Source organism: Peromyscus californicus, unplaced genomic scaffold, assembly GCF_007827085.1.
Source record: "Peromyscus californicus insignis strain IS unplaced genomic scaffold, ASM782708v3 Scaffold_9__1_contigs__length_137607984, whole genome shotgun sequence".
NCBI lineage: Eukaryota > Metazoa > Chordata > Mammalia > Rodentia > Cricetidae > Peromyscus > Peromyscus californicus.
The window spans coordinates 60,487,045-60,504,851 of NW_026294617.1; the positions used below are offsets into that span (position 1 = coordinate 60,487,045).

The 17,807-nt window shown below is 36.9% G+C and overlaps 1 protein-coding gene across 2 annotated transcripts in view; it reads right to left on the reverse strand.

The window, feature by feature from the left end:
- Window positions 1-1,468: 1,468 nt before the first annotated feature.
- Glrb (glycine receptor beta) overlaps window positions 1,469-17,807 on the reverse strand; it is a 69,221-nt gene continuing 52,882 nt past the window's right edge. For both annotated transcript variants that reach the window (XM_052730401.1, XM_052730402.1), the window contains 3 exons: window positions 13,528-13,680; window positions 9,577-9,869; window positions 1,469-3,160 (listed from right to left, as the gene is read on the reverse strand). In XM_052730401.1, coding sequence (XP_052586361.1) covers window positions 2,864-3,160; window positions 9,577-9,869; window positions 13,528-13,680 — 743 coding nt within the window. In that variant the 3' untranslated portion in view covers window positions 1,469-2,863. The remainder of the gene's footprint in view (window positions 3,161-9,576; window positions 9,870-13,527; window positions 13,681-17,807) is intronic.

Sequence of the window (17,807 nt, forward strand, 5' to 3'; positions counted from 1 at the left end):
CACTGCAAATTTGGGAAACACAAGTTGCATAGGTAAAGGGACTTCCTATCTGCCCTTTCAAGTTTTTTTTTTTTTTTTTTTTTTTTTTTGGTTTTTCGAGACAGGGTTTCTCTGTGTAGCTTTGCGCCTTTCCTGGAACTCACTTGGTAGTCCAGGCTGGCCTCGAACTCACAGAGATCCGCCTGGTTCTGCCTCCCGAGTGCTGGGATTAAAGGCATGGCCACCACCGCCCGGCTACCCCTTTCAAGTTTTAAAAAAGCAGCTTCTTATGCACACATAGTGACAGGAGAGAAATAAAGCATGTTTGGGAAAAGAGTACTTGCAGAATTTAGATCAAGGGGACACAGGAATTCTCTGTAATTTTTCAAGTTCTTTGGAACATTCTGAAACGATGTCAAGTGAAAAAAAAGTTTAAAAGAAACAGGTCAACGACATGAAATTGGGTAGTAACTAGCATGAGCCAGTTATGGTGAAAATATGCATTAGTATCTTTTAGCAGAAACCTGTGAGGAAGCAAAGTAAAGTTTACACATCTGTTTTCTAAGTCAGCAAGTTCACTTTGTGTTTACTCCATCTCTCATAAACAGCTATATCCATACACAAATAACTATTGTAATACTGTTTTGTATTAGAAAAAGAGCAACTTCATTTTCACATTTTAAAAAAGTCACCCTAATAAGAGGAGGCAGAATTTAGATACATGACTATAAATGTGTCTGCACCTGGAAAGAATCCTATATATAATGTAAAAAATCCAATAATGTGAGGTTAAATACCATTTATTTTGCATACTATTATGTTAAAATATTTTTATATTCAAGTCAAACAGAGGTTGGAAACACCTAAAATCAGGTCTTGGTTGGGATCCCACCACATTGACCCCGGGAAGGGGAAGAAGAGAAAAAGGCAAGGAAAGCAATGCCATGTGCCTATCCTAAACAGATGTATGTGATTTATAAAACATCAACATATTTAGTTCCAAAATAAATAGTGGAGAGAGACTGTAGACTGAAGATATGGTCTGACATTAGGAGACTATTATGTTGAAATACATGAAGTAAATAATTTTCACTACTTTCACCAATATATTTCTATATGACACTGCCTTCACTATAAGACGTCTTCTAAAACCCTAGATCAAAGGTCCTAATATGAAACCAACTTATAAAAACAAATGTAAGAAAATATCATTACAAGCAGATTTTTTAAAATGAGAGATGTTCAAGGTATTTTTCCCCATTTTCATCCCATTAAAGTAATATTTTCTAGGTCTTGGTAGAATCCTGAAATTCATCAGCAGTTTTACTCATGACATTTTAAAATTATTCAGATGGTCATGCTTTCATAACTAAATTGTACTGAAAGGCTACAGAGGATTAGTCTATATACCATTTAAAAAGTTCATAACTATTGAGGATATTTTAAGTTAAAAATCTTCAGTGAATCAAATCACAGTGAATTGCACATGGTAATTGCACAAATAATATTTTTTAATGTATTATATTATGAATTGGCCATACAAACCACTAACAAGAACAAAAGCGCTCCAAATAATGTAAAATACTTTTGTGGTCCTATGTTTATATTACATTAGTTGCTAGTAGCTCCAATTTTTAGCTGAGACAGAAATAAACAGTTACACTGTGACACTGTTAGAGAACAGGGTCTTAGAAGACAAGGCTTAGGGGTTGTTTTCAGGTAGGAACAAGATAAAGTCAGTCAGCCCACAATGTCTAGATTTTTAGCAAGAAGAAAAAGTAAAAGTCTAAAATTTAAATAAAAGTCGCTATTTACTAAATCATTGTTTTTTTAACATATCCAAGTACATTCATATAAATTAAAAAAACGAATCCCCCAAACAGTTGGCTAATACTTGAAATACAGAAGCATCTTAATAAAACAAACAAGCTAAGTCCTTCATTGATTACAATGTTTCCAGTTCAAGTTAACGTTCACAGCTCCTCTTAGAGTCTGACAGCGACGTGGAACCACATGTCACCACTCTGCTCACATCAGAAACGTGTGCAGCTTTTCTTAAGGCTTATGCTTAATGCTCTCCATATCAACAAATGAAAGGCATGAAAATAGATTTAGATTTTAAGGTGGATTAAATAATTTATTTTATCCAAAATATTTAATTAATACATCTATCATTTATTTGTATGTATTTTGTCAGATGCCAGAATTCAGTCTGCATTTATACTATCCCATATTTCTCTTTGATTCAAAAGCACCTACTGATCTATTATCTGGCATTTTGACAACACAAGCACACTTAAAAATAAGCTGATTTTATAAATGTATATTTTTTATTTAATTTCTCAATGAGCCTGCGTAACTGTTACTGATCTACCTCTCTTAAAAACTTTAAACAATATGTCATACAATCTTGCTTAATCTGTTATAATACTATTGAAAATTATTTAAGAATAAGATGGCTTTCTTTGAAAGTTACAAGGAAGGGAATGTAAGATACTACATACATTAGAATGGTCACCAGAACAGGAGTCAGCGTGCACATCATGTTTTCATCAGGGTTATCTGAAGTATTTGCAGTTACAGAGTTACAGTAGCTGAAGAGCACATTATGTAGATTATGTAGTATGCTTATTTTTCATTGATTCCTAAAGCACTATGCTCAATATACATACATCTATCTACCTATCTATTTCATGATTGGAGCAGAGACGTTACAAGATCATGCTGCCATTCAAAAGTAAGGTGCTGTATTTTATTATAATTGACTGGCATCCAAAATGCGATATATTGCTATGAAAATGTAAAGTTTTCATAGATCAGCAATTATGAATTGCATTGGTCACAATGAAATGGTATTGTATTTCATACAAATGGAAATGGTTTATCATAAATATATAGACCAATATATGACATTGAAGAACAAGAAACAGAAAGGAAACAGTGCTCTCGCATAAAGGTCAATTCGCTTGGCTGCTGTGGGGATGACAGGCTTGGCAGGCGGAGGCTTCTTGTTGTTCTTAGCCTGTGATTTCCCAAGTCCATTGTTGACTTCAATGGGTTTCCCATAGCAGTCATAATTGGATAATTCAAAATCTCTTGGTAAGCTTCCAACAATGCTGAAGTCATTGGATCTCAGATCAGACTTGGAAGTACAAACTTTTTTGCATCTGGTCTCACCAACCTAAGCATAGAAATGAAACATGGTGTAATAGAATTTTTAGAGTTATAAATACCACATCTCTTCAAAAAGGTATTTTAAAATTGATATTACACATTAACAGGGATAAAAGTCAACTGACGATTCCACCAGATAAATTAAACATTTCAGAAATCATTAAACATTTCAGAAATTATTAAACATTTCAGAAGGCTCTGATATTTTGCCCAAATAACAAGGCTCATACCATTGAATGAACTTTTTTTATTATTTTATACTTAGAAATAAAGCATGAATCAACATTGATTTAGGTTACTATTGGGGTTGTAAGATTTTTCTCAATTTAAATACCAAAAAATAAAAATCTTTCCTTGGTCCAATATGGGGTGTGTGTGTGCAGAAAATATTACTCTAAGTGTTAATTTGGTACCTTCATCTTTGCTGTCCTTTTTCTGAACAGAATTGCTGATTAATAAATGATGGAGCCTTTTGTCCTGCAGGGAGACTGTCAACCTCTGAATCATAGCCACAAAAAGTCCAGATTGCTTAAATATCTAAGCACATCAGCCAGGAAAGCGTAACTTCAGTATTATAACAATCACATGAAAAAGGATTCCCAGAAGCTGCCACTCTCCCACACTTAATTCATTGGAAACTCTATGACATTTTACATGTCTCTCATGTTCAGGACAAGTGCATGTGTACCACACGTGCTCTAGAAAAGGGATTCACGATGACACAGCTGAAGGAGTACGATCAGGTTCCCTCCTATGAAGAATCCTCAAGGTTCCTTCAACAAATCATGGCTCACCCACTAGTTGGAGGGTCTCTTTTTGTTCCATTAATTAGAGGTTTTACACATACTTTCTTTGTTGTTTTGAACTCATTATTAAACAAAATGCATATATGACAAGACAGAAGATTTTATAATAAAATGACACCTGCAACAGCTACGATTTCATAAGTCAGGAAATGAACCACATAAGTAAGATAGTAATCCTACCCAACACATTCCTAATTTGGCTGTTCGAACCCTGAATTCATCACTTTTCCATTGTTTCTTTCCACAATCTCATTTACTCTCATGGCATACACTGTCACTTCTGCAAAGTGCTGATAACAGAAATGAGGCCGCATAAAGATAAAGCTGCCAGGAAGAACAACAAAAACCTGCTGATAAAAATGTAATATTTGCAAATTTAAACTCAAAGGTTTTGCTTGTGCTTCATGTAAAAGCAAATAATTTTGTATAAACTTCTAGAACTGAAGATAAGATATCTTCTATAGATGATAAAAAGATGTTCAGAAGAAACAATTTGGACAGATTTTACTGAATCAAAATCAATGCTAATTTTTAAAGCACATCTTTACCATAAAGAAACTGCTCCCATGATCATTCATCAGCTTTTGTTTATGAAATTATTGAAAATTGTGGGCATGGGGCCTGTTTTATCTTTTATTCATAAAACCATTCCATATGGCAAGTGCTAAGTGTTAGGAAAAGAATTGTAGTAACAACAGAAGGTGTGCTACAGTTTTTATTGAATGAAAAGAAAAACATATAAGATACATTAATTACCAAAATATTGAAAACTGGCTAAGATAGCACCAACTTTTTGCTTTTATGGAGAGGAGCCTGGAGCCAGGTCTGTAGATAAAAACATGATTTTGCATAAGGGTCACAATTATTTTCCTAAAAACTCTCCTACTGAAAACTGGACTAGAGTTTTTGTGATATTAGTCATACTATTCCTTAGGAAGCACACTATTATTTTTTAAAGTAACCTTTAAGTTTTCTATAATTCTAATTTTATTATGCTTCTCTTGTTATTTAGAGTAAAAATTAGTGACATATCATTTGACTGAAATTACTTGGAAATTTGTTGTGTTTTGAAAAGTAAAATATGTTGAAACAAGTGGATTATGAATCTAAAGCCGTAATTCCATATGTATTTTTTCATAAAAGTACTGAGTTCAAAAGGTAAGAGTTAATATTTTTTCTATTTATATTTTATTTCATGTGTTAATATGTACCAAATTTGCGAACTTACCAAGTTATAAACTATTGTAAACTTGGTGGGAATATTAATAATAACCTATTTGGAATCAATGTTATTGACAGAGGGATGACAATGGAATGTCAGGATGCTCAACACAGACAGAGGGATGACAATGGAATGTCAGGATGCTCAAAATAGACAGGGGGATAACAATGGAATGGCAGGATGCTTAACACAGACAGGGGGATGACAATGGAATGGCAGGATGCTCAACACAGACAGGGGGATGACAATGGAATTGCAGGTTACTCAACACAGGCAGAGGGATGACAATGGAATGTCAGGTTACTCAACACAGACAGAGGAATGACAATGGAATGTCAGGTTACTCAACACAGACAGGGGGATGACAATGGCAGGATGCTCAACACAGACAGGGGGATGAATGGCAGGACGTTTGACATTGGCAGAGAACTGACAACTGAATAGCAGTCCACTGCGGTTTCAAGATGCGATGTGCATATCTCCCCACAGTGCGGGAGTCCCAGTGCCCCTGTTTGCATTTCTGAAATTGAGAAATAAATGCATGCAGCAGGAGCAAAGGAGCTTTTTAGTCTTCCTGAAGGAAATCTCAATGTGCAGAAGCATATCCTACAGTCCCCTAACTCTGCTCAGTGCCAGGAGCTTCTGAAGCTTGGATGGCAGCAAAGACTAAGGTAAAATGCTGGGAAAGGGAACTGCAATTTCTCTGAAAAACGGTTTTCTCAGTGCATAACGAAAGTAAGAAAAGGGTCAAAGCATTCATGGTGTCCTTGGCCTCTAAACACAGCTCTCAGCAGGCTAACGTCAGGGCCACGCTGGAAAATACAGACCAGTGGGGTGACAGATGAAAAGTGAAGAAAGAGAGGAAAGGCAAGAAAAGCACAGTAGTGTACTGACAGCCATGTTTAATCATCTGAGTCAGGCGAGGTGCAGAAGAAGTAAAGACAGACGGTTTGGAGAACACAATGAACCTCTGGTTCCAGGAAGGGAAGAGAGCAGACTCCGTCTTCTTTTCCTCCCACTCAGTTCCATAGAAACCCTGGGTTGTTTTTTTTTTTTTCAAAAGACTAAGAGAAGCAGCAGCTGGAGGCATAGAAATGAATAGTGGTCTGGAAAAGAGAAGACATACTTAAAGAAGGAAATGCTAATAAGGGAAGAAGGAAGGAAGAAGGGAGGGCAGGAGGAAGAGGAAAGGAGGAGAAGGAAGAAGACTATCATGATAAGGACCACTATAAAGGTTCAGGACAGAGGCCAGACCCTGAGCTTCTAAACCCAGGGAGTCACACATGGTAACAAACTCTTTCATTTTCTTTTGCCTTACATGATTCTGATTTGGAGCTGAAGGTGGTGGTATCTCTCTCTCTCTCTCTCTCTCTCTCTCTCTCTCTCTCTCTCTCACACACACACACACACACACACACGCACACGCACACGCACACGCACACGCACACACACATATATATATTCAGACAAAAAGCCTCCAAGGGAGCCTGCTCTGTCTAAAGAAATGCCCAAGAAGGAACTACCCAACGATGCAGAGAATATTGGGCCAATGACCTATTACCTATTCCAGTCAAATGACACAGAAAGATCTTTTCTAGACACACCAACAAAAGATGTGGGAGCTGCCATCTTTCTGTAATAAGAAGGTCTACATTCCCACAGACATGGTGGGAGACAAATCCATTGATGGCCAGGACTTTTCTTTTCTGAACATCAGTAACACAGTGAACTACCTGTTTAGGTGCAGACTAGTAGCAAGCATATATTAAACCTGACAGATACTTTTCCTCCACACAGGAGTGATACCTTAGAAGCCTGTGGTGAGTGAAAGCCAAGCAGTCACAGGATTCCCACATGCTGTGTCTATGGACTAAAAAAAAACAAAAAACAAGCATGACACACACATACACCCCCCCGCCCCCATCTCTACCCAGTAGGAGAAATGAGCCTTCCCTTACCGATGTGGAACCCAGACTTCTACTCCCTCAAGACAATAATGTGTCAGGACACTCCCTGCCCTTGCTAGGACAGGCAAAACCACTAAAACAGAGCTTTAAACATGACTCAGAGTGTCATAATATGAAATGTCTAGGATTTGGCAGCCATTCTACGGAGTATCTCAAACTGAACGAGAAAAAATGATAAATGTCAAATCTTAAAAAATTAGGAATAATACTAAAGCATCCATGATAAAAACCACTTCAGAGAGCTATTATCAATATGCCAGTGAAAACCTAGACTATCTTAGTAAGAAATAGGAATTTCCACAAGAAAATACATACATACTTAACAAGTGGAAGTTTGAACCTGAAAAGTTCGTGGAAAGCCATACAAACCATGGCTGGATAAATGGGAGAATGCAAGGAAGAACAGATGAAGAATCAATCGAAGAAGGGTGAGGTCTAAAGACACTGCCTTTTAATTCTAAAGAAGGCAATCGTATTGAAATCTAGATGAGTTTCATTACCTATTTGAAAAAGAATTGGAATGTTTAGTTCCCCTGGAAAAGCATAAGGGCAGAAGAAAGTGTCATCATACTTGTTATGTGCTAAATGAAGCTAACTGCTACCCTATAGTCCTATAACCGAAGAGAACAGCCATAAGGAACCAAGAATAAAACAAGTACTCTCAGAAGGTAGAAAACAGAGTTTACCAGCACACCACCGAAAATAGTGAATAAAGGAGCCCTATAGAAATAAAAAACAATGAAACATAACTTTGGACCACTGGAGTATAAGAAAGACTACAGTAAACACCCACACATGCACACATACATACACACACATACACACATGCACACACACACACACATGCACACATGCATGCACACTAGCAAAGAAGAAACTGCAGAGTCAGAGGAAAGGGTTGGTGAACAACAAACTCTAAAGAAGACACTATCCAATTTGAACAACAAACTAGTAAGATGATGCAATCTTTAGGTCATAATAAGTTGTATCTTCATAATATAATATCTTAATCAGCCATTAAAGCCATAATATAATATCTAAAGCCATTATAAAGGCACACACATAAAATATAGAAAGTTCAAGATGGAATTCTGTAACTTTCTCAGTATCCCATGTGAATGTAGGAAGCAGAAAACAGAACAAAAATTAATAAGAAGTAAAAACAAATGAATATGGAGGTCTCAAAGTACCAATCATTATAATAATTTAACAGCTCAATACAACCAATTAAAACTTAAGAGATTGGTGGAGTAAAGTCTATACAATTCTGCCATCTACATGAAACTTGTTTCACATATGTTACAGACATGGTTGATGGAGAAGAAGAGGAGGTTATGGCAAAGGATGGACTTAAGTCATGACACTGCCTTGATGAAGCATTTCTCCTCCAGGAGCAGTGATATAGCATAAAAAGGTCACATGGCATAAAGAAGCTTCTCTCAATGTGGAAGCTATGGATAGGCAGAGCGTTGGAGTTTTAAGATTTGAAAATTAGTGCACCAACTTAAAAAGACAAAAAGGGGCAAAACAAAAATAGCCACAGATATGCAAAATAGGAAGAATTAGTTTGCTATTCTCTCCAAAAATTCCATGTGTAGCATGTTTTCTAGAATTCCAGGCAGGAGGGCAGTGGGAGTCAACGCATAGTGCCCTATGGGGCCAGAACACGAGCAGAACAGGCAGTGTTCACAGCTGTGGGATGGCTAGAGCTATTGGTCTCCTGTAGAGTCTATAGCCTTTTGCTCCACATAAATGGCCTTCTGGCTGACTTTTCTTCTAAAGAGTGAACATCAAGCAGGACTCCGTGGGTGAGTGCACACAGTTGATTTGTTAAGCAGCCAGTTGCTCTTAAGCCCATGATATGTGACAAGTCAGGGCTAAGGGGAGAAAGCCTATTCAGTCCTTCTCTAGCCATGATGGCTGGGCTAGACAGAGCCCCTTAACAGTGTGTAGAGATTCCCTGAGGGCCAGTCATCTAGCTATAGCTGACAAACTATGGGAAGCTGCCTAACTCAGTGGGAAAACGAGAGTCACCAGCCAACAGCATGACTCTTCCAAGTCTCAGCTGGATAAAGGCCTGTTCAGCCCCATAAGTCCTGCGGCTTCTTACTAAAGCTTATCAAATGAGGACCAATAGGGAAGCATACATTCTGGGAACTTCTGCCCATTCACGGATGAGCACCAAAGTGCAGCTGTGATTTTAAACTCAGTGGAAAGTTTTCAAATTTTTAAGATACCAGATTTTCCTAGGTCGTCTTTGACATGTCTTATGTGTTTTCTGTAAACACTTCCAAAAACGTATGCTGAACTCAGTTTCTTTTCATCTATAGAAAATAAATGCCAGTCCCACCGTTTCTTTCTCACAGTGTCTCTTTCCTGGCACAGAAGAGGATGGGCGATCCACTTCCATGGTTCATTCCAGTCTTACCTGCAAAGTGCTGATATGAACAGGAGTTCCCGTGCCGTTCACAGTATTCTTCTTTGCTGCATTTCCACCTTTCCCATCTGCTTGCTCAGCCTTGGCAATTCTGGCCTTTTCAGCTTCAACCCTCTTGGGATTGTTCAACATCACCTGGACAACAGCATACTCCACCAGGGAAGCAAACCCGAAGAGCAGACAGGCAATGAGCCACACATCCAGCGCCTTCACGTAGGACACTTTGGGAAGCTCCGCTGCAAGTGTGGTGCACTCTGAGGCCAAACTGAGCACTGAGAAGATGCCTAGCAACAGAAGGAGAATCAGATGTGTTAATACCTGTGAAACGCTTTACAACCATTGGTCATTCACTAAAACTGCTCTCTGATGACTGTCAATAGACAGGACGCAACCCTTAGGTGTCTGTAAAGATCTAAGACTGGAAAAAAAAAATATATGGTACTATGTGAAGCAGTAATTGTGGATGGAAAATGTTTATAAATAATATCATTTTAAAAATAAGTGAATTTAAGTCAAGGTTTGGAAGCACAATGTGAACCTTATTTGAGTGATATCAAGAATCATTCAACAGTGTCTCTGAGGGAATGACAAAGCATTGTGATTAGACTGGTTGTTTGATTTCGCAGCTTTTTTTTTTTATAAAGAGAGATTTTATTTGTAGGAGGAATTTTCACCCATGAACAAGACTAGAGCCTTCCTGTTCATTTCAGAAAGAAAATCTCAGAAAAGGAATATTAAAGAAATGCTATAGCCAATACTAACTTCAGATGGAAAGTCAGCATTATATATAAACACACATGTAATCAACATAAGGTAATTGAATTTATATAATGTATGACAATTTAGGTAATCATGGAACACAAAAGATGAATTGGTGCAATTACAGGTGTCTTTCTCATCTCTTTATTACTCTTCCTCCTCTTCCTTCCTCTCTTTCTATCATCAGGAGTGATGTGGTGAAATATAACTTGCTGGCATAGACACAGAACACACTATGACTAAAGAAACCTCCAGTGATGTCATCAGAGAGATACTATCAGCCACAGCGGACACAGTGAGTTCACGTATTTGTTGTTTTTGTTTGTTTGTTTTTGTTATTGTTTTGCTTAGAACCTCACCACCTTTTGGAGCAATTATTTGATTGGTGTCTAACTATTTCAGGCAAAACATTTGTGAGTTGAACGTTAAGGAGTTAGCATAGATCTCAATGGTTTTTGACCTCTAAGTAGAATATTAACATGAAAATCTAGAATGCTATCATTTATTGCCCTAAATGACTGTCAGTTGTCCCCATGAGCATCTTCTTAACTGCTCTCCTTGTTTCTACCTTTCCCTCATCAGTCAGTCCACAGTAAATTAGGCAATGATTAAAGTTATAACTGATCAAAATTGGAGTCTAATCATAAAAAAGCCTTCAAGAGCTTCCTGTTTGATTTGGGTAAAAAACCTTAATAACAGAGAGCACTAAGAGGTGTCCAAGGGTCAGGCCTTACTATTCCTAATGATCAAGACTCAAGTCCATGTTTTCCTCTCTCTTAGTAACAATATGAATTCATTTCATTCCTTCACTTTCTTTCTTTAGAAAGAATTACCTCTTCTAAAGGCTTTTATCTGACAAACATGTTGCTCACCCTTAAATCACTATACTTATTTAGTGTCTGCTTCCTTGCAAGGAAATATAAATGCATTAAAGCTAAGATGTTTTTAATCTATCTTACTAACAATTGCTGTTCATTTTTATGACTACATTACCATCTTCTTGGTACCCAACAAATAGTCACCACAAAACAAATACATGTTGGATAAATTTAAATATCCAAAAGTGCCTTGTCAGCCATATAAGAATATATAGTTAGTAGCTGTAATGAATATAGATATATACTATTACATATAAAAATATAATACTAATATTAATACTAAATGTAGTGCATATTTATTATATATATATATATATATATATTAAATATTATATATACATAGCCTCTAGGATATACATATGTGTGTGTGTAAAACTTGGTATTTCATTAATTCCCTTCAATAATTTCATAATGAGATATACACAAAAGCTTTTTGAAGGAAAAACAAAACCTAAACGTAGCAGGTCATCACTTGGAAGGCCATGTATACCACAGCTTTTCCTGTCATGAGGTCCTGGTGAGATTCATAAAGCACACAAAATGGAAAATTCTCAAACATCCCTAGACAAACTCTGATGGCACTAATGTTTATATTTTGACATTTACCTACTTTCCTTACAGAAAGAGTTCTTGCTTATTTTCTCACAAAACACTGTTTTGTGAAGGGAAACAGAGGTTACTTAGGATGTAACCCAAGACTACACATATGCAAGGCATGTTCTTTTTTTTTTTGGTTTTTTGAGACATGGTTTTCTGTGTAGTTTTGGTGTCTGTCCTGGATCTCGCTCTGTAGGCCAGACTGGCCTCGAACTCACAGAGATCTGCCTGGTTCTGCCTCCCAAGTGCTGGGATTAAAGGCATGCGTCACTGCTGCCTGGCATAAGGCATGTTCTTTACCACTGACCTTTACCTCTAGCTGGAGCAAATACCTATGAATCTTTAAACAAATACTATTTTCAAATAACTGGATAGTTGTGTTTCTTTATCACGTCTTGAAAATAAAAACTTGTAGCACATGAAAATTAAAAGGAAAGAGAAATGCTGTGGATGATTGATTAATAAATAAAACACTGATTGGCCAGTAGTCAGACAGGAGGTATAGGCAGGACAAGCAGAGAAGAGAGGTCTGGAAAGTGGAAGGCTGAGACAGAGAGACTCTGCAAGCTGCCACCATGAGAAGATGTTAAGATACTAGTAAGCCACGAGCCACGTGGCAACTTATAGATTAATAGAAATGGGTTCATTTAAGATATAAGAACAGCTGGCTAGAAGCCTGAGCCATTAGGTCAAACAGTTTAAATAATATAAGCATCTGTGTGTTTATTTTATAAGTGGGCTGTGGAACTGTGGGGGCTTGGTGGGACCTGGAGAGAAACTCTCCAGCTACAGAGAAACAACACTTGAATGGCACTACCTAGTGACTTTCTTAATAATAGACCGTCTTATGACACTGAGATGCCATTTAAAGATGAAAATATACTTGGACAAAGTGTATCATCAAGTGGCCTTGTTATTGTGTGAACATCATAGTGTATCTACACAGATCTATATGGGAAAGCCTGCTATACATGTAGGTTATGTGGTACACACCATCACACATGCAGCCATTACTGATGAAATATGAAGTAAGTAGTGCATGATTTCATCTCCTCTGAGCCTGAGATGCACATTATTTAGAATAATTTCCACCAAAATGATTATTTGTTTTGAACTTTGGCATTACTGAAGATTTCATATTTTAGTGGTGCATGAATATATTCAGTCAATAAGTACTTACTGGAAACAGAATAAATCAACTCCTGAAAAATTCTCAGAACAGGAAAATAAAAATTTAATTGCATAAACACTGAGAAAATATAGATCAGTGTGTGTCAAATACTGAAGGAAGCCTCCCTCAAAATAACAGGCAGTCATCACTTCTAAACTCCCTGTTCAAAGTAGTTGGTAATGCACTCAGCATATAAGGGCACAGTTTAGTATCCCTTTTTTTGAAATGCTTTGACCACAAATGCTTCCAATTTCAGAGGTTTTACACTTTGAATTATTTGTATATATTTTATATGATGTCTTAAGGATAGGACCCAAGTCCAAAAATACTCATATATATTTTATATACATGCACACCTTAAACAGGAATCCTGAGGATAGTTTACTCATTTTTAATACATGATATTTTTACTATGCTCTCCCAGAAGTGAAAAGGTGTGTAATTTTCTAATTTGGAATTTTTGGAGCCTCACATTTTCAGGGTAGGATGCTCAGCCAGGCCCTACTGTCATGGTGGCAGAGAAGCAGGGAGGCTTACCCAGGGGCACCCTGGCAGCACTGGCATCAGGGTTGATCCAGAAGGAGAGCCAGGAAAGGACAACAATCAGCAGGGTTGGTGCATAAACACCCATCATGTAGAATCCAACCTGTCTTCGCAGGGTGAAGATGACCTCCACGCAAGTGTAGTAGCCTGTCAAAGGCAGAGAAGCGACAGGTATGAGGGTTATGCCCACATGGAATCATGCCATAAAGACCTGCAAGGCACAGAACACATCTACCCCTGGAAATTTCAGAAAGTAAACACTGCAAAGGGTTTTTCTTTAGTTGGTGACATTTTATAAAGGGGGTGGGACATGCTTTCCTGACCTCCATCACCTCACCATGATACTGAGGAGCAGAGCTCACATGTTGCTCTGTGGCAGGTCTAGGCTTTAAATCTGTGTGAGAGTCTGCGACCCTTCAACTTTCCCTCCACAGTGGCATTAGCACAGAACGTTAACCTGTGAGACACGAGGCCTGAATCAAGGTAGCAGGTTAATTTTAAGAGGAAACACTCATAGATTCCATCTTGTCAGCCTAACTTTCAGACATGTGAGCCACATTCTGGAAAAAGGTGCCAGTCTGCAAGAGCTCAGAGGCATAGGTAACCCTGAGAACTTTAAGTAAGCATTCAAGTAAGCAGAGACCAAGGGAGACCAAGGATAAAAACCTCTAGTGACTGTACAAGGGCTGTGAAGTGTGAAGTGTAGATTAATTTCTAAATGGTCTCATTAAATAAAAAACATGGAGCCAAATATAGGGGTGAAAGCCTTGGATCAGGGAAATAGGGAAAGACACCAGCCAACCTTACCTCACCAACTCTGAAGCTTCCAAATGCAAGTTACTTCCTGTCTACCCACGCCTTTATTGCCTTGCTGTTCTGCCTTCCCATTGGCTATTTTAGCCCAGCTACCTCATTTCCTCTCCTTACACAGCTCTGTCACTTTTTGTCTATCTCTATGGCTGGTACTGGGATTAAAGGTGTGTGTCACCACGCTTGGCTCTGTTCCCTAGTGTGACCTTGAACACACAGAGATCCTACCTGCTAAGGGATTAAGGGCGTGTGCTGCCTGACTCCTTGTTTACTTAAAATGGCTGGCCTTTTCCCCCCTGATCTCCAGGCAAGCTTTATTTATTAACATACAAATAAAATATCACCACAGGGAAGATGGCATCTCTTTACCCTCTTCCCTCCTGCATGCCAAAGCTCACAAATTTCTACCTGGGAAAAGGATTTTTATTTCCTTATGCTGGGACAAATGCAGAATATCATTCTAGAACTTCCAAACACTAACTAGTCCCAAAATTTACTCATGAGTACTGGCAGCCTGGCCTGAGGATGGCTTTTGCTGTCTTGTGGGAGGAAGATGAGAGAGTTCTGACAATACTCCATTTGAAAAGAAAACCTACTTCCATGTGGAGGATTGTTTTTCAAATATTTTTGTGCTTTTGGTTAACAGTTTATGTATAATGTTTGTTGTTTAAAAGGCTTAATTGTTTTGAGCTAGTCACTCTATACAGCCCAGCTAACCTCAAACTTTTGATCCTTCTGCCTGAGTGTTCTGGAATTACAAGCATGCACCTCCACACCCAATGAAAATACTTTATTTAGATAAAAATGGCATTTACCATTGAATAAAAGTAAGATTATGTATAAACACCATAGGTTAAAAACCCTCCAGTTGTTTTTAGTTGACACTGTGCATAATTATTTTCAAATGTTGAAACAAATGAACAATCCATAAGTAAAATAATTATGGATAGAAGGATAATTTATGTCCCACTGCCTTATCACTTAAAAAATATTTACCTAGTCACCTTAATTAGGAAAAACAAGCATGTTACACACACTAAAATAATCTTGCTATCTATTTGGCAGGATTTCCATACAATAGAGCCTTAAATTTTGACTTAAAAAGGATATTCACAATCGTCTTAAGTTACATGAGAAAATAATTCTGCTCATATTATGATTATACCTAATGCTGTCTCAGGGAGATTGGAAAGGTGATAACATCAATATGGAACAAAAACAATTAGTGGGTAGGAATAGAAGCAAATGTTAACTAATACATCGGAAATAGACATGCAACTTTTAATTTTAGTCTCATTAAACAAAAGCTATATAGTATATTGTTCACAGATTCCATAGGATGAGGGAGAACAGTGAATAAAATGTCCTCTTCTCTATCCCATCACCCATTTTAACTTCCTCCCCAATAACAAAAACATATGCTTCTACCTAATGATCATTTGCAATACTTCAAAAACACAAACTTTCATAAGAACAAGAAATATTTCATACTTAAAAGTAATTGAATTAAAAAGGCTCACAGTGCTTCCTAAAATATAGTGCTCAAAATACCTTGCTTTGCAGCAGTATAAATTACACAGGTAACTTTTTCATTCACCTACTGCATATGAAAAGAAGAAAATGCATATGTATGTACCTCTAAACAAATTATATATGTATACATATATATATATATACACACACATATATGTGAAGCTTCTCTAGTCATTACATATATAGTATATATAGTAGTATATAGTCATTATAAAGTAGTATAACTTAAAAAATTTACATTCCACCTCACTCTGTTTAAAGATTGCCTGACTAAATGCCGTATGTCATGTGTTTTAAAGCATAGTTCTACCATGTACTTTCATAAAGGCACTCACCAGGGAACCTCATGAGCTGTCAATACATCTAGCAGTAAAATACACGTTGGGTATTACAGTGATTTGCTTCATAAACTTTTATGAGAAACATTTCTTGATCTTTTTTGATCTTTCTCTAGTCTGTTATATTTATGAGAGGCAGGTGGGCAGTTAATTGATATAAATGTGCATTTGGAAATTTCAATTTACTCTCTATTTCCTGTGTCATTTTCTTTCATCATTCACTTAGGAGCCCTGTTTAACTATTTTCATTTTGTGTTCCCATATTCCTCACCTTCACTATCTGTTAGTCATGGAACAACGTAATTTCAGTAAAGTTAATGCCAAGTCAGAATGTCTTTACAAATTAAAGTTTTGCCATGACTGCAAACATACATATATATGTATACATACTTTTATACAAGTATGCATGTTTAGTATCACATGTATTTTGAGCTATTGAATTTTACCAAGTTTCACAAATATTATCCAAACATTAATATGTTTTTCTTCTGATTTATATAAATATTGATAAAGAATCTGAAACGTGGTAAATGCCCAAAGTATGTTAGATACAACCTCATGCTGTCTACTGTAGCTAATAGGATTTTGTAAGGTCTGGGGGAGGGAGGGGGTGGGTGGGAGGAGGGAGGACAGGGGAATCTGTGGTTGATATGTAAAATTAAATTAAATTATAAAATAAAATTAAAAAAAATAAAGAAACAAAAACACCTCTCAAAGACCATCATAGGACCTCTAGAGCAATCCTCTAAATCAGTACATCTCAACCTATAGGTTTTGAAACCCTTTGGGGGTCAAACGACCCTTTCACAGAGGTCATCTAAGACCGTTAGAAAACATAGATATTTATATTATAATTCATAACAGTAGAAGCATTGCAACTATGAAGTAGCAACAAAACCAATTTTATGATTGGGGGTCACTACAACATGAGGAACTGTGTTAAAGGATCAAAGCATGAGGAAGGTTGAGGACCACTGCTCTAAGGTGTTTCTTTGTAGCACATGTCTTTATTTCCTTCTAAGAAATAAAGAACTTTCCATTTTTTTACATTTAAATGCAGTAACTATTTACTATTTTATTTATGATATATCTTATATTTTACTTTAAGTTCTACACATAAAAGTATACAATCTTATGAATATATTTGATATTCAACAACAAATTCAGTCAACAACAACAAAAAAATAAATTATGTTTACCACCGAATTTCCTAGTCTTGCATATATTTAGGACTGTGTATATGCAACTTGCTAGGTTCACTCTCATTTTAATGTATTTTCCCTTGTTGATATCATAATAGTAGACTTTTACATAATATAAATGCTTATAAAACCATAACTTAGCTCCTATCTACTTCTGTCATGACTTGCTTTCCAATACAGAATTGTAGGCAGCTTAAAAGTTGAACTGATCTTTGCTAATAATGGCACAATGAAGTTTTTGTATTGTTTAATTCCATATTGTTAAGTGAAATGTATTAATACTACCGAACCTCCTCAGTGACCTACAGCTGATAATGCAGATCCCAAGGCTGAACACTGTATGTTATGAGAGTGAAGGAATGACTTTTGTACTTCCTTCAAAATTTCAATG